The sequence below is a fragment of the Hibiscus syriacus genome, unplaced genomic scaffold (assembly GCF_006381635.1).
Source record: "Hibiscus syriacus cultivar Baekdansim isolate YM2019G1 unplaced genomic scaffold, ASM638163v2 tig00112443_pilon, whole genome shotgun sequence".
NCBI lineage: Eukaryota > Viridiplantae > Streptophyta > Magnoliopsida > Malvales > Malvaceae > Hibiscus > Hibiscus syriacus.
In genome coordinates, this window is record NW_024063332.1 from 1,499,544 (window position 1) to 1,520,553 (window position 21,010).

The following is a 21,010-nucleotide window of genomic DNA, read 5'->3' on the forward strand; positions in this document are numbered from 1 at the left end:
GCGAAGCCTCTTTTCCAACATCTTCTAAAACCAACAAAAAAAGAAACCATAGTCGATTAAAGAGAATACATATAGACGTTAAATATCCAGAAATTAAGAACCCTAAATATCAATCCACCTTAAATAGAGAATACCCAAAACCATAGAACTTTTAATTTTACCCATACAATGCCCCGAGGACTTTTGATTTTACCCAGAGAATACAAGAGATTATCAACCCTCAATGAATCAATCCTCAACAAATTTTATTTTTTTCACACAAATATTCCCCTCTATGTTTTCTCTTTCAGAGCTTTAAATTTTACAATTTTATTTTAATTATATTTAATTTAGTTATTTTAGGGTAAGTTGTGCAACATTTAAAAAATTCACGACTGCGATACCCGCAATAACCGCAATAACATCCGTTATGTCCTCAACCGTGATAAACGCGACACGGCTAAAAAATGATCGTGAATGCTATTTAAAACCCTGATTTGGACTGATAGGGAAAAATAAGGGTTAGTTTGATAGGTGGATTGAAGGACATGATAGTATGTTATCTGTTCCTAGAAATGTCGGGATGCCATTGTTGTTGTTGGTGAGAATGTGTTTCCGTTTGGGGCGAATCGGAACTGTATGAAATATAATTCATGGTTTGTTTGTAGTGTCGAATGAAGATTGCATAATGAGTAGGGACTTTAGGATCAGTTATAGATGGATGATTCTAACAATACTATTACTGAGATAGTTGGTTTAGTGAAGTCCTGACTCCCTAGGCGATCGGACCCTGATCATGTGTCTAGGGATTTTTGGATGGCTGATCATAGCTGCATGATATGCTATGAACGGGAAACTCCGTTTACGGTATTTAACCGTAGACATCATTGTCGACTCGTGGCAGAGTTTTCTGTGCCAAGTGTACAACAAACTCGGTTCCTGTGCCATCTAATGATTCAAGGATTCCACAAGAAGATTGGGACAGGATTCAGGTTTGTAACTTTTGTTTCAAGCAGTGGGAGCAAGGCACAACCGCTACAAATGATGGAGTGCAAGTGCCGAATCAGGAACTTAGTATGTCACCTTCTGCTGCAAGTTTCTTCAGCACTATATCCAGTGGAACTGCTCAGAGTAGTTCTACTCTTGGTCCACTAGCTCCATATACAGCTGGACCATATCAACAATTTTAACCAAGGTCTATTCTTTGCCTTATCCGCTGTCTGTAATGAATAAAAGCATGGATAGGCCTGGAAAGATAGCACCAAGGACAAGGAATGATCTGACAATGGATGTAGACGATCCATCCAATAGGCTTTATGGGACCCCCTTAACAAGCCAATATGAGTTCTCATTCCACAGGTATGATCAGAAAATCTACTGTCGTACTTTTCCTTAATTTTTCTGCTTTTGTCTACAGTCAAGCATAACTTGGAGTTAGATGCTTGAGTGTGCATGTGCTTTGGCAGCTTTATCTGCACTTTTTTTGTACCCCTCTCCCCCCAATGTTTGATCAGTTCTATCTATCGAATAGGTTTTTGGAAGAATCAGTAGTCATTAAAGCATAGTGAAAGAGTTGGAGACAAAAGGAGGTCATAATGTTTTATTCCTATTGTTCACTTGTTGCTTTGCTTTTATGGCATCAGGAGCGATGATGAGGATGATGCATACAGTAGCTTCAGCTTCTATATGTCTGATTCTGACTCAATGCTTTTCTCTCAAGAAAGCGGCTTTCATACTCCTTTTGAATTTGAGGATATTAACAATGATGATGAGTTGCATAAATTTTATCCCGGTGTAGAAAATTCCGACTTCAAAAGTTTAAGTTGTTCTACTATAACCTACACTTTCCCTTCACCAGGTTTGAAAGGATTACCACCGCTTCCAAAGGTGGAAGCTGAGCGTGAAGTTGACGATGAATGCAAAGCATCATCTCCTTCACATCCTACTAATCCTATAGATTTTGAAGATAATAAACTTCTCTGACTCCCTCATGAACCCGAAGATGAAGAAGATGATAAGGAAGCTGCTTTGTTTGATGATGATGATGATGAAGGTTTTGGTGTTACAGGAGAGCGGGCATAACTGCGCACTAGCAGCTTTGGAAGTGGGGAAGTCTCTGTTTAAGGATAAGTCAAATAAGGAGCAAAAGAAAGCAGTGAAGAACATAGTTGATGGACATTTTAGGGAGTTGGTATCTCAACTTTTACTGGTTGAGAACCTTCCTGTGGGTGATGAAAATGATAAAGAATGCTGGTTGGAGATCATCACTGCTCTTTCATGGGAGGCTGCTACACTTTTAAAACCAGACAGAAGTACCGGGGAGGGATGGATCCCAGTGGATATGTTAAAATGAAATGCATAGCTTCTGGATGTCGGTGTGAGAGGTAATTGCTACGTAAGATGATATTTTTTTCTATACAACTGATTATGACCTTTTGTTCTTTTGAAATGCAAGTTTTCATAAATTGTTGATATTAGAGTAGCAGTTGCACAGTTTTTTTCACTTTTATTTGCTGCATGATACCAACATACCAATTCAACTATACTGCCGCATTGGTCATTAACATTTTCTTTTTCTCTGATTTCTTATAGTATGATTGTCAAAGGAGTTGTTGTTGGTAATGCTCAATCCCACATAGTATTGGAAACACTATTGGGAATGGTATTTAAGGCTTGGCTTTGTTGTGAATGGTTCGGATGCTTGTGTGTATTCGAAGATGTTTGACACTGAATGTGTTATCATAAGTCTTTATGTTGATGACATGTCGATTTTCAGTTCTAACATTGAGTCTATTAACAAAGTTAAAAATTTCTTGTCCACTAAGTTTGAGATTACAGATTTGGGAGAAGTATATGTAATCTTAGGAGTCAAAGTTACCAAAACTGAGAAGGGATTTTCTTTATGTCAAGCACATTATATAGAGAAAGTGCTAAAGAAATTTGACAGTTTTGATGTCGTCCATGTTCAAACTCCTTATGACCCTAGCATACATCTAGTTAAGAATAAAGGAAATAGTGTTTCCTAAACTAAATATGCTAAGTTAATCGGAAGCTTAATGTTCTTAATGAACTATACTCGACCTGATATTGCTTATGCTGTGAGTAGGCTGAGTAGATATACTCATAATCCGAGTGGTGAGCACTGGATTGCTCTTAAACGCTTACTGAAGTATCTTAAGGGTACTTTGGATTGGAAACTTGAGTTTATTGGCTTTCCTGCGATACTGGAAGAATATTGTGATGCCAACTGGGTTTCTGATAATGATGAGGTAAGCTCTACGAGCGGGTATGTTTTTACTTTGGGTGGAGCAGCAATCTCGTGGAAATCATCAAAGCAGACTTGTATTGCTCGTTCTACTATGGAGTCAGAGTTTATAGCTCTTGACCTAGCTGGGCAAGAAGCCGAGTGGCTCAGAAGTTTGTTAGCAGATATTCCGTTGTGGGGAAGACCGACTCCTCCAGTTTCATTATTGTGTGATTCACAAGCTGCGATATGTGTGGCTAAGAACCAAGCTTACAATGGTAAGAAAAGACACATTCGTATAAGACAAGAGTCAGTGAGACGCTTAATAAAGAATGGAGTGCTCTCTTTAGAGTATGTGAAGTCGGAAAGGAACCTAGCAGATACACTTACCAAAGGGTTAAGTCGGAAGCTGGTCCTAGATTCGTCGAGGGGGATGTGTCTAAAGCCCATTGATTGAGGAATTCATGGTGGATACCCAACTTAGTTATCTAAGTTCCATGTGGTCAAACGAAACCATAGAAAGACTCATAGTGCACATTCCTATTGCCTATCCCTATGATGAATAATGTGCATGCCCAGGATGAGCTTAATTGTTCTTAATAAATTCATAGCCAGGCTTTGGGTGGTCTTAGTGAGAAATACTTGATGAATTTACCGATTTTGGTTGAATATCTATTCTTAATAAGTTCATAACCCAGAGTGAGTGGGTAGGAAATGATGAACTTACCTACAGAAAGGTTGAGTTTGTTAAACTCTTAATAAATTCAAATCCAAGTATTTGGATAGTTCTAGTGAGAAGGACTTATTGAATTTACCGATAAATGAGGTTGAATATTTATTCTTAATGACTTCTTAGCCCAGAGTTTGGGTGGTTCATTAATAATGAACTTGAAGAAAGTCACCATACCCTTTGTGAGGTTGAGTTATTATAAAAGCTCTTAATTATTTTATATCCCTTTTTAAAGGGTGGTTTATGTTGAGATAAACTTGATGAAATAACCTATGTAAGTGAGAAGGGTTAGTCGCCTTCTATGAAAAATGTTGGGCCATTTTTCTAGCACACTTACTAGAATCCTGAGGTAAGATGGCCAAATATATACTTTGTATATATATATATCTTACACATCGAGGACTCAGGTGGATGAAGGGGTTAGTTGTGTGTTATGAGTTTACCCTGATCTTAGAAAGTTCCAGACTAGTTTCACTTATCTAAGAGAAGGATTGCTCATCATCACTATGTACTAGTTCCAGATACGTTCACTAGTGCTTAAGCAACTAATCTCGCTATTGCTCTTCTGGAAAGTTTGTTTTCGAGTTTCAAAAGATTTCTTTCGCATTAGTGGGGGAATGTTGGTAATGCTCAATCTCACATAATATTGGAAACAATATTGGGAATGATATTTAAGGCTTGGCTTTCCCATTTCCTTGTTGAGTGATAGAGAACAAGGGGGACTCTCGCGCACCACCGCCGCCGCTATCCGTCTCGGCTCGGCTCGTGGTCGTGGTCGTGGTAATATGTGTCTTCGACACGTCCGCGCGGATACTATCTTTTTAGAGAAAATTCTTGAGGAATTTCTCTTTGAAATAAACAAATGGAAAATGTGAAAGATTTCAACTGATATTTATAGGCTGTTGAGGACTGTTTAAATTTCAAATGATAACAGCTAATTTATGAGTTATCAGAAATTAAACAGTTTTTTCCTAAATTAAATCAAAAACGTTAAGATGTATCTGGACTGATTTCCATCTTTGTACAGAGGAGACAAGTTGTTAATATCAAGAGTTACAAGAGTTATTTGATTTAATTCCAGGGGTTACATGATATAATTTCAGGAGTTATAACAGCTGAATAATGATGCAATGAACCTGGACTATTTTTTAGTCAGGTTCATCTAGACGTTTCAGCTGTTACAAAAGAAGAGATTTAATCCTGAACTTTTATGGACGATATTAACCCTATTTCTAGCCTATAAATAGAGAGTTGTATTCAGTTTCTCAACTCACTCTCAAATATTCACAATTCACTTACAAAAGTGTTTTCTACAATTCTCTCTGTGAGTTCTCTCTGAGTGCTTTTCAATCAGAAGAGCAATATCACCAGCAGTCCACTCCGGTTTCGGGTATACGGAATTCAGAGCGACCGTGTTAACCTCGGGGGACGGTCCGCCTACTGCAGCGATTACACACATCGGGGCGAATTCGTTTCTAAGGCAGTGGTTTTTGCCACGACACGGTTTACGAATTTGTTCCTTTTAATTACTGTTTATATTTCCAGTCAGTGCTAACGGTGTAGTTTTGCAGTTCATATATCCAACAGTTGTTTGCAAGAAAAATGTTGCCCATTGACGAATAACTTCCAAAATAGAGAAACATCGGTTGTTGATCCTTGATGGAGCTCTTGAATACCAACGAGTCTCTAATCTACTTTAAAGTTTTGATACTTTGTTGCAGCAGGTATTTCAATTTTTTTTTGTTCGTGTGTTTAGGATTGTTGCTTTTGTTTCAATGAGCTTCTATGCTTTCCCCCCTACCTTTTATCTTTTTTGTCTTTCTTTAACCAGGAAATGGACCATTTGAAGATGGCAGTAGCAAAGATACTTGCACAGGTAGAGAAATCAGTTTCCCAATTCGTCCAGGATAATCTTCTTAAAAAAGAAAATATCACTTGTTCTCAATGTCAAGAGGACATTGTTAGAACGCATTGCACGATGCACAGGCTCTCAAATAATCCCTTCGATTTATCATCTCTCTTCTCAGAAGATGGGTTACTGTGAAAGGTTTCATGTTGAGAGGTTCGTTGAAGATCTTGGTTCTGCTGAACAAGGAGGGAAGAAATTGACCAAGACATTAATGTACTTTGAGGGCTGCCCAAATCCATTGGGTTGCTCTGTAAGTTATCGAAAACTAACCAAAAACAATAGTAAGTAGAATATAGTAGTAGATGAAATTAAAATTTACACCGAACTTTTTGGTGATAATATTTCTTTTCCCAACAGTGTTGGTCTATATGAAATTTGTAAGTATTGGATCATTGAATTAGTCTAAATTGTGTGCTTGCATGTATATGTTTGCTTCAGATATTACTTAGGGGGGCAAATGGAGATGAATTGAAGAAAACCAAGCATGTGGTCCAGTATGGAATTTTTGCAGTTTATCTCTTGGCTCTGGAGACATCGTTTCTTGCTGATGAAGGAGCATCTCTGCCAGGATTGCCTTTGGACAATCCAATTTCTGCGTCATTTATGGATAAACCATCCATCATTTCAAGGTCCATATCAACCTTTCCTGGTTTTAGTGTTCCTTCCGATAAAATGTCCCAGGACCACCGAAGAGATAATAATGTTTCCACTTTACCTAATGGTACAAGCTTATTGTCTTCAAGTTCACCCCCTTTAGAATTCACTGCCCTTTCATCATCTCCTTCTGAAAAAGTTATTCCAGATGCCTTTTCCAACAAAAATTATATGGATTCCAATGTATCTTAAATGATAGAAGTTTTTCTGAGGAAAGGGAGTCGGCTTTCTTGAATAATATCTCAATTTTAGTAGTCCTGCACGATTATATTCTTTGGGACAATTTTCTATGGCACACATTGACCAAGAAAATCATAGCACAAGATAGACTTAGGGGTGTAAAAAGCATATCTTACCTGCAAAACTGACTGAAACCAACTCGAGTCAAAATTATTTTTAACCTGCGCTGTAGCGATCCAAAACCAACTCTAGTCGGAACTGGTGTTTACCTGAATATGAGTTGGACCTGGAAATTGTGGATCCGAACCCGACCTGTATCCGACTGATATGAACCTGAAACCTAGATTGACTTGGTAAATAACTGGTATTACCCGACCTGTTTTCAACCTGACCTGTTTTCAACCTGGCCTGTTTTCAACCTGACATGTTTTTAACTTGATCTGATATACCTGACTTATATATTACCATGGACGAAATTATAAGATTTTAATAAAATTATGAGTTTTTGGTTTATGATGTAATTAAAAATTAATATAATTACTTTTTAAATGTTATAATAAAATATTTATTATGATAATTAAATTAATAAATAGACCTATTATATAAAATTATTTAATAAAATTAATAAAATTATTTAAATGTATAATAGATAAAAACATGATTAATAATGCAAAGGAAAATTAATATAGTTTAATTTATATAAATTATATAGTTTAATTTATATAAAGAAAAAATAATATTAATAATGAATGTATTTATTATGTAATATATATTAACGTTTTACATTATTAATATAAATAATTTTGGCAATATATTAGTTTACATAGGCCCAATACATAAGTCCACTCTTTTATTATAAATATATATGCATTAGTGTTAGTCTATTTATATTAGGGTTTAGGGTTTAGGGTTTATGGTTTAAAATTTAGGGTTTAAGGTTTATGATTAAGGTTTAGGGTTTCTATAATTTATATACTTTATTACTTTATATAGTTTATGCATAGTGTTTCTATAAACTATATAAGTAATTTATTTTATATAGTTTATATATATATATATATATATAGGTTATATATATATATATAGTTTATATATACTATACATGATTTATACATACATATTTATATAAAATTATTTAAATGTAAATTATATAAAACGTGATTAATTAGGTGTTAAATAATTAATATGTCACATTGCATATTATATGGTTCATAAATAGCAGTACATGTCATATTAATTTCATTTGCATAATTAGTATTTTAGTTGCATGTTAAGTTAGTTCACATTAATAGCCCATTTATTTTGTTGTTATGAATAAGTAATAATAAAACCCAAAAATAAGTCCATTTGCATTAGTGCTTGTTCATTTACATTAGTTTACATAGGCCCAATACATAAGTTCACTCTTTTATTACAAATATATATGCATTAGTGTTAGTCTATTTATATTAGGGTTTATGGTTTAGGGTTTAGTGTTTAGTGTGTATGATTTAAAGTTTAGGGTATATTGTTTATGGTTTAAGATTTAGGGGTTTTTAATAAACTATATACTTTATTACTTTATATAGTTTATGCATAGTATTTCTATAATATATATATATAATCTATAGATTACTTATATTAGTTATACATGCATATATATACTGTATTAATATAAATTACAATATATAAACTATATATTTTATATAGTTTATACATATATAGTTTATATACATGCATACATATATACATACATATATATATATATATGGAAAATTAAAAGTAATTAGAATGTATACAATATTAAATTGCATCGAATTGAAAATTCAAGAAGATATTTACAATTAAACCATGACTAAAATGAAAGAAATAAAAAATCAAAAACAAGTAGAAAAATGATTATTGTTGGAGGAGCATGAGCCTAATTAACCCAAAATATCTTGTTGGACACTTTGGCTCCAACTTCCCAAAATTTTCTATTCTCTCTAAATTCTCAATTTCCTTCTAAATTCTCAATTTCTCTATATTCTCAAAATTTCTCAATTTCCTTCTAAATTCCCAAATAAAATCAAATTTTTCACATAAAAAAAATATTTCTTTTAAAAATATTCCTCCCACCACTTACTCTGAATAATATATATATATATTATATTAATATAAATTATAGTTTATAAACTATATACTTTTTATAGTTTATATATATATATATATAGTTTGCATATATAGTTTATATATATAGTTCATATAAACATAATTTATATATATAGCTTATAATAATTATATAGTTTATAATATAAATATAGTTTATATATATAATTTATATATAAACTTATATTATATATTATATTTTTTCAATTTTTTAAATAAATGTAATTTACTATATTTTTCATTATTTATTCACATTTTACATTTATTTCAATTTAACCCTTTTGTGTTTTTTTAATTTATTTCAATTTTAAGTCTTTCACTTTTATATGTATTCAATTTAGTCCTTAAATTTATATTTGCATCTTCATTTGGCCCATTGTTAGTTGTTATTTATATTTTTGTAATTAGCCCATAACTTTTTAAATGTGTTTAATTTAGTCATTTTTTATATTAATTTAAACCTCGCATTTTAAATTTATTTCGATTTAGTCCCTTACCTATGTGTGTTGTTTAATTTATATTTTAAAATTTTATTTGTAATTTTACATTTCTTCAATTTTGTCCTTAAATTTATATTTTTTACAAAATTGATATATGAATATTTATTTTTATTTTAATTTACTAGAAATCATATACAATTACAACTTGCAATTCAACAATCACGAAAGATGATAAAATAATTAATCTAAAAATAGAAACAACCCGACCTGAACTCAATCAGTATCCGGTAAACATCCGACTTGAATTTTATCTGTCAATGATGTAACCCGATCTGAACGAGATCCGACTGAAGTCTACCCGAACCTGAATTAACCTGATCTTTATCTGCTTCGGACCTGAACTGTTTTGACCTGAACTTACATCAATCCGAACTGAAAATGAGCTGACCTGAACCTAATCTGGATCTAACGTCAAATCAACCTGAATTGACATGTACCCAATTTTACCCAACCTACCAAACTCCGACTGAAACATGTCCGATTACCTGATATTACAACCTTAAAAATAGTAATAACCTTAATAACCATTATTAGGAGTCAAAACCGTTGAAAGAATAATTTCCTCCAACACCCAAAGACAACCAGAGCATTGTGGTTTCTTTATCATCTCGATGCGTGTGGAAAGGGAGTGTCTGCGAAAGATCCCATCTCTTTCGAATCAAATACTATGGCAGCTTTGATAAACCTTTGGGTCGGTATTTACGGGATGATTTATTGGACCAGGTAAATAATTTTTCCCGTGCATTTATATATTGCATTGTACAAACCCCAAAAGCTCTTTTGAGAGATGGAGATCATTAATTTTTCAGAGTTACCGATGTCATTCATGTGATTTGCCTTCGGAAGCACATATTGACTGTTATAGTTATCAACAAGGAACCCTTGCCATATCTGTTAAGAAACTCGCTGAAAATTTTTTATCTGGTGAAAGACTGGGCAAAATCTGGATGTGGCACAGATGCATACGATGTACCAGGGCCAATGGTTTGCCTCCGACCACACAGAGAATAGTGATGTCTGATCTGCTTGGGGTTTATCTTTGGAGCTTAGTTTTTCAAACCATGCAGCTGCAAGCCGGGTTGCAAGCTGTGGCCATTCTTTACATAGAGATTGTCTTCGTTTCTACGGGTCCGTTTCTTATAATCTTCATATATATTAATCGGATATCATATATGTACAAATAGATACCTCGTTCAAAATATGCTAAAAGACAGCTTTGTGCAGGCTCTTGACCTAAAATTATAATTCATCACTTGTTTGATTTAAAATCAGCCCTTTTGATCATACAAACTCCTCCGTCAATGATATCGATCTTAGAATATCTATGAGTGCACTAAGAGACTTTGTCAATGTTCAAATGAATTGACTATTAATTGTTTAAATATCTGTAGATTGGGGAGAATGCTTGCTTGTTTTCGGTATGCTACAATTGACGTCCATTCTGTCTAGCTTCCACCCTCAAAAGTTAGTTTTGACTTCGAGAATCAGGAATGGATACAGAAAGAGACAAATAAGGTGTGCGGATAATGGTTTTGGTTTTTTAAGTAGCCGATATCGATCTGTCTGCGGTTGGCTAATATGTTTGATCTTATTATCAAAACAGGTGGCTGACCGGGCAGAGCATATGTTTTCTGAAGTACACAATTCTCTAAGTAAAATTACAGATAAATTAAATGCGGCTGGGGCACCTCATAGTATCACGAAAACACCTGAACTGAGACATCAAATTGCTGAGCTTGAAGGAATGTTACAAAAGGAGAAAATGGAGTTTCAGGTGAGACTGAGAAATTATATAAAAAATGTTTTTGAAAAGTTCGAATTGTGGAGGTCCATTCTGATTACCCTTTGCATTTATCTATATAATTCTGTTAAAGAATAGAACTTTGGTAAATGTCAAATATGTTCATTGCTGTTTTTAGTGTCTGGTTTCATATTGTTCTTGGATTTGGTTCAGGAATCATTGCAGAAGGCTTTGAAAAGGTTAGTGAAAAAAGGGGAACTTGCTATTGACATTCTTGAAATTAACCGGTTGTGGCGACAATTACTTTTCCAATCTTATATGTGGGACCATCGCCTGGTTTTTGCAACCAATTTAGAAAATTATAACCTCCAGGACATCAATATGCTGGAACTTGGAAAAGGCAGTGAATGCTGTGACTTTGCTCTTGCGGATGCAAAGCTTGATAGGGGCTCTGACCAAAGAGAATTAAATGGCAAGACTAATCACTCAGACTTGGTACATCAAGAGCCAGATACGAGTGCAACTTCAAATGCGGTATCCGAAGACTATGGTATTCTTTCTGATACACAGAGCATGTATGAACGACTGGAATGTGAGAAACCTATGGAAAATGTTCGCCGCGCCTTGTCTGAAGGCCAGTTTCCTGTCATAGAAAATTTGTCAGATACCCTCGAAGCTGCTTGGACCGGGGAAATTCAGCAAGCAGCTGTAGTACCAAACAATATCTCGTGTTCTCTTTCTGATTCTGCTGCTTTCGATATTGCTGTTGCGGATTCAGTAACAGACGGTTTAGATTTGGAAGTTCACCCTGAAGGAAAGATTGAGCCGAAGGTTTTTCATTCTCTTTCTCCGGTATGGTCCTCTAAAAGCTCTGAAAATACAGAAGACGCTGTAAGCTGTTTAAAAATGCCTTTCTTAAGCTTCTACCGCTCCTTGAACAAAAACCTTTTAGACAATGCTTCCAAGCTTGATACATTTACTGAATATGATCCAATCTATGTTTCATCATATAGACAGTTGGAAGTGCAAGACGGGGCTAGACTGCTTTTGCCGGTCGGCTTTAATGACATTGTTATTCCAGTTTATGATGATGAGCCCACAAGTATGATATCATACGCTTTAGCATCACCCGAATATCATTTCCAGGTAAGTGATGATGGCAATAAGCCTAAAGAAAGTGGGGATTTAACATCATCACTATCGTTCCCTGAATCACTGATTCAATCGTCACTTTCTCTTAACGAGTTGACCTTTGATTCTCATAGAAGTCTTGGTCCAACCGATAACATTATTGTTTCTCGCAGCTCAAATATGGATCCACTCTGCCCCACAAAGTCTTTGCATGTAAAGGTGTCTATCGGAGATGATGGATCGTTTGATAAAGTGAAATTTACTGTTACATGGTATTGTGCAAAGAGGTTCAAAGCATTAAGGAGAATGTGTTGCCCATCAGGGATTGATTTTATAAGGTCTTTGAGTCGTTGCAGGAAGTGGAAAGCTCAGGGTGGCAAGAGCAACGTTTTCTTTGCGAAAACCTCAGATGATCGGTTTATCGTTAAACAAGTCACAAAGACAGAGTTGGAATCATTTATAAAAACGGCGCCTGGATATTTCAAGTACATGTCTGAATCAATTAGTTCTCGAAGTCCGACGTGCCTGGCAAAGATTCTTGGTATCTATCAGGTGCTTGTTCCTATGGCTTCAGATGCTCTAATGCTACATACGATAGCCATTAATCTAATTTTGGTCAACTAGTTGGAATAACCCCGACATAATCCATCTTTCAAGTGTAAAATTATCTCGGTTGTATGATGATAATTGTGGATTCTGTGATCATTGTTTCTTTCTATTGTTGATTTCTGTTGAAAGGTTTCGGCAAAGCATCTTAAAGGTGGGAAAGAGGCAAAGATGGATGTTCTGGTAAGTTTTCGGGCCTGGAGATCAATCTGCATTACATGAATTTCTAGTTTAGATTACGATTACGTCCCGTTTTTCTTATTTCTTTCTTTTCAACCTTGCAGGCAAGCGACGTGATGGATTATTCTTTAGTAGTTGGAGTGGATGAGGAAAAGCACGAGCTAGTTGTCGGAATCATCGACTACATGAGGCAGTATACCTGGGACAAGCATTTTGAAACATGGGTGAAGACTTCCGGCATCCTCGGTGGACCGAAGAACGCATAACCGAATGTAATATCACCAAAGCAATACAAGAAAAGGTTCCGGAAAGCAATGGCTACGTATTTTCTAATGATCCCAGATCAGTGGTCCTCTCCTGCCACATCAGGCAAATCTCAGTTGGATACAGGCGAAGAGAACGGACAACACAGGACCTCCTTCAAGTGATTTCATGAACGAAACCTCAGAGTTCGTCTCTCCCATTCTGTTTTCCTTTGTTCATAAGATTGATTTTCCATTTACACAACAAAAGAGAAGAAAAAAATCATATATTTTTTTTGCTTAAGCCATGAGAATTTGTCATAGGTCAAATATTTAGTGACCCTTGCATGAATTTTTTATACAAACTAGCATATATATTCCATCATACTGCAAAAACAAAGTGATTGATTACAATAGAAAGAGATTTTTGTTTTTGCATTATTCGATCTCGAGATTGATATTGACTGAAGATTTAACAGAGTCTTGCTTTAGTGGAACTTGTTAAAAATCATTGACACCATTAACAATTTGAAGCCATCTATCTTGAAGCAGATCAAGGATCTCAGCATCTCTGGATTCAGTTCAACAATGACAAAACACAGTCAGTAATTCGAGTATTTAATCTCGGAATTGATGCGGACATGCTTACCTAAGATGATAGAATGTTCGTTGACGAAATCGAGGCCCTTCATCGTATCCTTCACAAACCGTTTCTCCGTTTTCATCTCTATAGCAGATTACACCTTCAGACTGATCCTCAAAAACCTGCAAAGCAGACATTCAAGCATTCATGTTGGAGATAAGTTGCAAATAAAAACAAACATGGAACACAAGTTTTGCCGGTTATGTCCTGAAAAAACACACTAAACGAGCATCGTTGACCTTGTTCTTGGAGAATGATTTGATCTGAATAAAGGGTGTTTTCTTGTTCGGAACCTGTTTTTTTCCAAGCATCACGATCTTGTTGCCTTGGTTTGCAGGTGAACTCGAAGCTGTAACTGGAACATGAAGAGAAAAGGAGCTTGCTAAAGACATTGTCATGTTGAGACAAAATTTGGAGATTGAAGTGGTGGTTTTGCATAGTTTAAATAAGGTATTCATAATGGTGACAACAAGGGATCTTGGAGCTATGTATTAAAAATGAACGATGAGATTTACATCTCTATGGATTGGCTTGTTGGTTTTGCAGGTGACACGTTAAGGCAAATGATGGAATGTTTACTGGGATTACAGGATTAATCTCTCTCCATTATTTGCTTTTCCAACCAATCACGTCTTTGGGGGCTTTATTGGGCTATTTTAGGTTTGCAGTGTCAGGATTTGAACTTCCGATCTTGCTTAACGGATCTAAAAAGTATTTTTATTTCTTTCGCAATATGTGTAGAAGATAATTAGGATGAAACTAGCCAAAAAATTTATAAAAGAGACCAAAGTGAGAATTTCATTAAAGTATAAGATCATTTTAAATATTAAACCTTTTAAAACCAACCAAAGATGCCAAAAAAGACACTGTTTTCCCATATGTTTTATACATAAATGATTGTAGCATTCAATAATATTCAATCATTCATATTATAATGGGCCGAAACACACATCAATAGGTGTAGGTTGACATTTTAACTTCTTTTAGGAACCCACAATTGAGCTATCCGGTGGGTCATGTGCTATATCTTACAGCTATAACCTAAACCTGGGCCTATACCTTGTTAACTCCATGTTCAATCAAATGCTGGACCACATTGCTCCCTTAGCAACTCTAGTTTATTTTTTCATAATAACAAAATTATCCCTTAATATTTGTATGAATGGTCACTTTGCCTCTTATCTTTTTTAGTAACATTTTATTTAGAGTAAAATGTCCCTTGATTAGATGAAAATTATTAATTGACTAACTGTCAATGTTTCATACGAACGAGGCAAGTTCATGTATGATGCCACTTCAAAAAAAATTATTTTTATAATAAACTATATTTATAATTAATTACACAAACACTTATAAAAATATATTTAAAATAGTTTAAGAATATTTTTTATGACATGACATCACATGTAGACCTATCACATCAATAGGAAGCATTGACCGTTAATCAATTAATGATTTTCATCCACCTAAGGGCATTTTACTCCAAAATAAAAAGGTGGAGGCTAAATGCTCCAAAATAAAGGATAAGGGACAAAGTGATCATTTGTGCAAACGTTGGGGATAATTTTGTTATTATGTATTTTGTTTCTTTAGTTCGAAGCCAACTCTTTATCTTAATTATATTTGAAATCGAGTCAAATTGATCTTGAAATAAGGGACTAAATTCTGCTAATATTGTTCTTTCCACCCAAAATAGTTATATGACATTTTTTCCAAAAACTGAGTTAAGTTGAACATTGATAGATTGTTAATGTTGTTCTTTTTTAGAAGACTAAAATTATTATTATACCATCGAACATTATCGTTCTTGTTGAGTCAATTGTCAGATTTAACATCAATGACCAAAATAAAAAATAAAAAATAATATTAGGTATGATTTTGAAAAAAATAATTAGGTGACTAAAACAAACGTTTCAGAATAGACAAGTGATCAAACAAGTAGTTTATCCTTTTTCATCCTTAAACTCAAATCCCAGACGTCAAATTCGATTATACACCTTTCTATTTCAAATAAATCAACTTTTAATCTTTAAACCTATCAACTTCGCCAACTTGATCCCTATATCTTTTTGGTCCACGTTAGTCACTCAATTTGGATTTATTTATTATTTTTAGTCTTTTAAAATGACGTGACACTCTGAGAAAGTGTTACATGGAATAACATTTAGTATTCTTTTATTGGTTTGTCTACATGCTACTTTTGTATTCTTTTTTAGAAGCTTCTTAATTGGATTTCATCTCCACTTTAGAGTGTGAGCATTTCACAATCCATAGGCTTATAAGCTGTTGAATTGCAGGTAAGCATTAGTTAAAAACTTCGAAACATTTTCCAATTAATATCCGATCACGAACACTAACTCGAATATGAAAATATGACCCTTTGAGAATGAAGCATCTCTTTCAAAAGTTCAAAGCCAGCATTATTGTCAATTTGACATATGCTGTGTAGCTTAATACAGTACAATAAGTGTTACAGTATTGACTACTTTTGAAAAAAATAATTAGGTGACTAAAACAAAAGTTTCAGAATAGATTAGGACAATGTCTCACTGTTGTTTCATTTTGAAATGGTAATATATATATAGCTTTTGTTTAAGGCATAATGTAAATAAATACCCATAGCGTTTGGTATTATATGTATTTGTGCCCAATTCGTTTTTTTAGCAGTTCTACCCACAACGTTTGATTATGAGGCATAAGTCCTCCGTTGGATGGAATCCGTCAGTCAACTGACGGTCAACGGATCCATCTGACGTGGCATGTACATGTGGTCATCAATGATGACGTGACATTTATATGTTATTATTTTTGCTGACGTGATAGATCCACGTAGACTAAATGCTGACGTGACATGTACACGTGTGATGTCATATCATCAAATTTTTTAAATTAATTAATAAAAAATAATTATTTTTTATTATCAACCAATTAGATGTTGTCATGTGGCATATGAATTTTTTATTAAATTAAGAAAAGAGGGATTAAACCTCCACAAATTTTACAGTCTATGGGATTTAAACCTAGGTCTAAAGGATGAAAGCCTTGATACTTAACCATTAGGTCAATTCACTTAGTTGTTATTGAATGACTAATAACAACATTTAAAGTATATTGTTGCCATCAAAACCACCATTAACACAAGCACATTTTTTTTTAAAAAAAAATTATAGTTAAATTTAAATTGTTATAATTATTTGAGTAAATTTAAATTATCCACAAGTCTTTTTAAATTTAAATTTATAAATCGATATGGGGTCTTAATTAATTTTAAATTTATAAACTTAAAAAAAAATCATAGGTAAATCAATATGGGAATAAACCATAGGTCTTTTTTAAAGTTTATAAATTTAAAATTATAAAATTAATTATAATTTTAAATTTCAGTTTTTTAATTTTATTTTGATTCATCAACAACAGATCTCCAATCTCCATTTTTGTCTTTAACAGTGATAGTGCTTATGGAAGATGTGAAAACAGTGCATTTGATTGTAGGGTAAATGATATTTGATCTAACATATGATTCTTGGAAAAATCAAATGCACTGTTAGATTGATGAACTGTCGAAACGTGAATGAAAATGCTTTGAAGATAAAAAAAAATACAAAATTTACCAATATTCTCATTCGAATTGGCGTCAAATTTCATTTAAGCTGTCACATGAAATACACCATTGAAGATAAAATTTTAATTAATTTTAAATTTATAAACTTTAAAAAACACATATGGTTTATTCCCGGATTAATTTTCCTATGATTTTTTTGAAGTTTATAAATTTAAAATTAATTAAGACCCATATCGATTTATTAATTTAAATTTTAAAAGACCTATGAATAATTTAAATTTACTCAAATAACTATAACAATTTAAATCTAGCTATAATTTTTTTTATAAAAAAATACTTGTGTTAATGGTGGTTTTGATGGCAACAATATATTTTAAATGTTGTTATTAGCCATTCAGTAATAACTAAGTGACTTGGCCTGGCGGTTAGATATCAAGGCTTTCATCCTTTAGACCCAAATTCAAATCCCATGAGTTACAAAATATGTGGAGGTTTAATCCCTCTTTTCTTAATTTAATAAAAAGTTTATGTGTCACGTAATAATATTTAATTGGTTGATATTAATTTAATAAAAAATAATTATTTATTATTAATTAATTTTAAAAAAAATTGATGATGTGACATCACACGTGTACATATCACGTCAGCATTTAGTCTACGTAGATTTGTCACGTCATCATCATCTATGATATGAACATGGCCACGTCAGCAAAAATAATGACATGTAAATATCACATCATTATCGATAATCACATGTGCATGCCACATCAGATGGACCCGTTGACCATCAGTTGACTGATGAATTTCATCCAACGAGAAAACTTATGCCTTATAATCAAACGTTTTAAAAAAAATTATTTGAGCATAAATGCATATAATGTCAAAAAAAGAAAATAACTGTCCTTTTTTTTCATATGTATGAGATAAGGGGAGGTAAGATAGTAGGCTACCCCAACACCAGGTTGAGAGTAACTTCCGTAAGAGACCTCCGAATTATAAAATACCCTCCGTAGGACTCGATCCCACGACCTCAATGTTAAGAACCTTGTGCTCTACCAACTGAACTAAATGATCATTTCTAACATATAATATCAAACATTAGGGATATTTGTTTGCATTCCTTTATTTAATGTTATTCACTTATCCAGTCCATCCATGCGGGGCTTATGAAACAGTAGTTGATTGGTTCATAGGTGTCTACTGGTCTAAGCATTTGCCTTGTTTAGCTAAGTCCATTGTATGTTCAAACTTCAAACTGCAATCGCTTTCACATGCATCAGTTTATATTGACTTATTAGTCTTTTCAAGAAAAAGAAACCCCATTTGACCAAGAAAAACCAGTTCATCTTCAACAAAAAGCATGGATCTTGCAAGCCCCAAATACTTCCAAGCTCCACTTTTGTTCTCTAATGGGGTATTTTTGAGCTTAAAGATCCCACATTTGTTGCATTCTTTTGTGTGTGTTTTTCTGCAGTTAATGCGTTTGTGTTTTCATGTGATTCAGGAACCGGCGATGGAGAGTAATGATAACCCATTTTCAGACACGTTTTCAGACCCACTTTGCAAGCTCAATCTCAAGGAGACATCTGAGTTTGTCAAGTCTTTTCCAATGTCGGGTTTGGATGTTTCAACGCAGAGGAGGCGAGTTGGGGTTAACTCAGTGACAACAAAAAGGGGAGTTTTTGAAGCTCCTTCTACACCAGGTAGGCCTGTTTTCAGATTCAGCGGCGGCGGTGGTAGAAAAAGCTTTCCTTCGAAGTGGGATGATGCAGAGAAATGGATAATCAGCTGCCATGACTCTCCTACTCACCCCATTAGGCCGCCACCGGCACAGTCGTCCAAGGTGGCTAAACAAGGTGATAACTTTAAGCAACAAGGTGAATTTTTTTCTGAGAAATCAAGAGTAACTGAGGAGAATGTTTCAAAGGTTGTCCCGAGCTTTAAAGAGTCAGTTTCATTGGGACACCATGGCTCCATTGATGTCTTTCTAAAAGGTAGAATCTAAATACATTTAATGGAACTTGTGGTCTACCGTTTTAATTGTGAGCTGATGAATAGCAGGGTTTCAAATCGTGGTCTTATTTTCAATTATTTCGGATTTACCTTGATTGCGGCCGTCGCGGGTAACTCGGACGGCGGCGAAACAGCTATATCGTAGCCGAAATCGTGGTCGCGGACCGTTTTTTAAAACCGTGATGAATACCATTCGGCTTTATAATCATATCCGTTTTTATGCAATGATTCTGTAGATAAGTTCACAGATGAAATAGAACCGATTTTACCGGATTTCAGATGTTCAGAGCCCTCAAAAGAAGGGTTTCTTTTCCAAAACTCAGCCAGTGCAACCATGAAGGATGCAGGCATGGAAGTGTTCCATGAAGTTAACCACAAGGACGTTGGGAATGAGATGACTCCGCTCGGAAGTTCGATGACTTCTAGATGCCATACGCCGTGCAAGAGCTCCTCCCCTGCACGGAATAACACGCCGGCTAATCGGTCAGGTCCGTTGAATTCCGCCGATTCGAATAGTTCTAACAGCACAATTGACATTTCACAGCTGCAAGAGTGTCATCTAGCTAAGTTACAACTGGGGTCTCAATATGATTCTATCACATCGAATTGGAGCTCGAGGGAAGAAGAGGAGGAAGACGTGTCGAAGAGCCTTAGACATTTCGAGACCGGCCGTGCGTGCCGGAGAAGTGTTTCGGATTGGAGAACTTCTACATGGGAGGAAGAGGAAAGGACTAAATGTTGCATGAGGTAAAGAGGTGAAATACATTTGATCATTGTCTTAGTTGTGTGGCATCTTAGTAATGACTATTATTCGGGTCATAGGTACCAAAGGGAGGAAGCAAAAATCCAAGCTTGGGTGAGCCTTCAAAGTGCAAAAGCAGAAGCTCAATCAAGAAAGCTCGAGGTACTTATTGGATCTTTCTCGGCTTTACCATATCGGAACATTCGACTCTTTTCATCAACTGAATGTGCTAATTGGACTATACTTCAAAGCTTAATCCGAACCTATTAACTCGAACTTTTTCATTAAGCTCTAAAATATATTTAATCATGTGCCACTGACGCACTTAGTTGATCAACATTAACTTCTCATCTTGTAGGTGAAAATCCAAAAGATGAGATCAAAACTAGAGGAGAAACTAATGAAAAGAATGACGATCGTTCATCGAAAAGTCGAGGAATGGAGAGCTTCGGCACAACAGCAACACCCAGAGCAAATGCAAAAGTCGAACAATGCACCGATGATTAACCGAGGTAACTCGAATTTTTCCGGCAACATCTCGTGTGGTTGTTTACCTTGCAATAACAGATACTGAAAAGATAGATCATTTCCAATGCCCCCACCATTCTTGCAAAGCTTTTTTCATGTAGAGAAATCACATCAGTAACTGTGTCTGAAGTTTCAGCTCTAAAAGTTCTTTCACCATTGTTGTGCCACATTCATTTGCCTTTTATCGTTATATTGTTTTGTTTGCGACCAGGGATGGACCTAGGCGGGGTGCCCTTAAAAATATACAATTATCGTATATTTTATATTTTTTTTATATATTTTCTATTGAAATTTTGTTT

General features: G+C 34.6%; 2 protein-coding genes and 1 pseudogene across 3 annotated transcripts; 2 read left to right on the forward strand and 1 right to left on the reverse strand.

The window, feature by feature from the left end:
- The first annotated feature begins 696 nt into the window (after positions 1 to 696).
- LOC120179651 lies at positions 697 to 13,504 on the forward strand (annotated as a pseudogene).
- A 173-nt stretch (positions 13,505 to 13,677) lies between these two features.
- LOC120179722 lies at positions 13,678 to 14,332 on the reverse strand. Of its 2 annotated transcripts, none has more exons than XM_039185250.1 (3): positions 14,106 to 14,332; positions 13,873 to 13,988; positions 13,678 to 13,794 (listed from the first exon to the last, which is right to left on the reverse strand). In XM_039185250.1, the coding sequence occupies exons 1-3, from the start codon at positions 14,322 to 14,324 to the stop codon at positions 13,725 to 13,727; spliced, it is 405 nt and encodes a 134-aa protein (XP_039041181.1). In that variant the 5' UTR covers positions 14,325 to 14,332; the 3' UTR covers positions 13,678 to 13,724. The 2 variants fall into 2 exon arrangements, with proteins under 2 accessions (XP_039041181.1, XP_039041182.1); XM_039185251.1 differs by having other exon boundaries at positions 14,160 to 14,331.
- Positions 14,333 to 18,666: 4,334 nt separating this feature from the next.
- LOC120179678 lies at positions 18,667 to 20,813 on the forward strand. The gene is made up of 5 exons (XM_039185210.1): positions 18,667 to 18,842; positions 18,933 to 19,422; positions 19,678 to 20,188; positions 20,264 to 20,345; positions 20,542 to 20,813. The coding sequence occupies exons 1-5, from the start codon at positions 18,789 to 18,791 to the stop codon at positions 20,755 to 20,757; spliced, it is 1,353 nt and encodes a 450-aa protein (XP_039041141.1). The 5' UTR covers positions 18,667 to 18,788; the 3' UTR covers positions 20,758 to 20,813.
- Positions 20,814 to 21,010: the final 197 nt, after the last annotated feature.

Bases quoted from the DNA above. Each gene is read 5' to 3' on its own strand.
- LOC120179722 (XM_039185250.1), bottom strand. From the start codon at position 14,324: ATGAATACCTTATTTAAACTATGCAAAACCACCACTTCAATCTCCAAA. The intron at 13,989-14,105 runs GTCAACGATGCT...TCTGCTTTGCAG, and splicing joins AATCATTCTCCAAGAACAAG to GTTTTTGAGGATCAGTCTGA. The intron at 13,795-13,872 runs GTAAGCATGTCC...AACTGAATCCAG, and splicing joins CGAACATTCTATCATCTTAG to AGATGCTGAGATCCTTGATC.
- LOC120179678 (XM_039185210.1), top strand. From the start codon at position 18,789: ATGGATCTTGCAAGCCCCAAATACTTCCAAGCTCCACTTTTGTTCTCT. The intron at 18,843-18,932 runs GTATTTTTGAGC...CATGTGATTCAG, and splicing joins CACTTTTGTTCTCTAATGGG to GAACCGGCGATGGAGAGTAA. The intron at 20,346-20,541 runs GTACTTATTGGA...CTCATCTTGTAG, and splicing joins CTCAATCAAGAAAGCTCGAG to GTGAAAATCCAAAAGATGAG.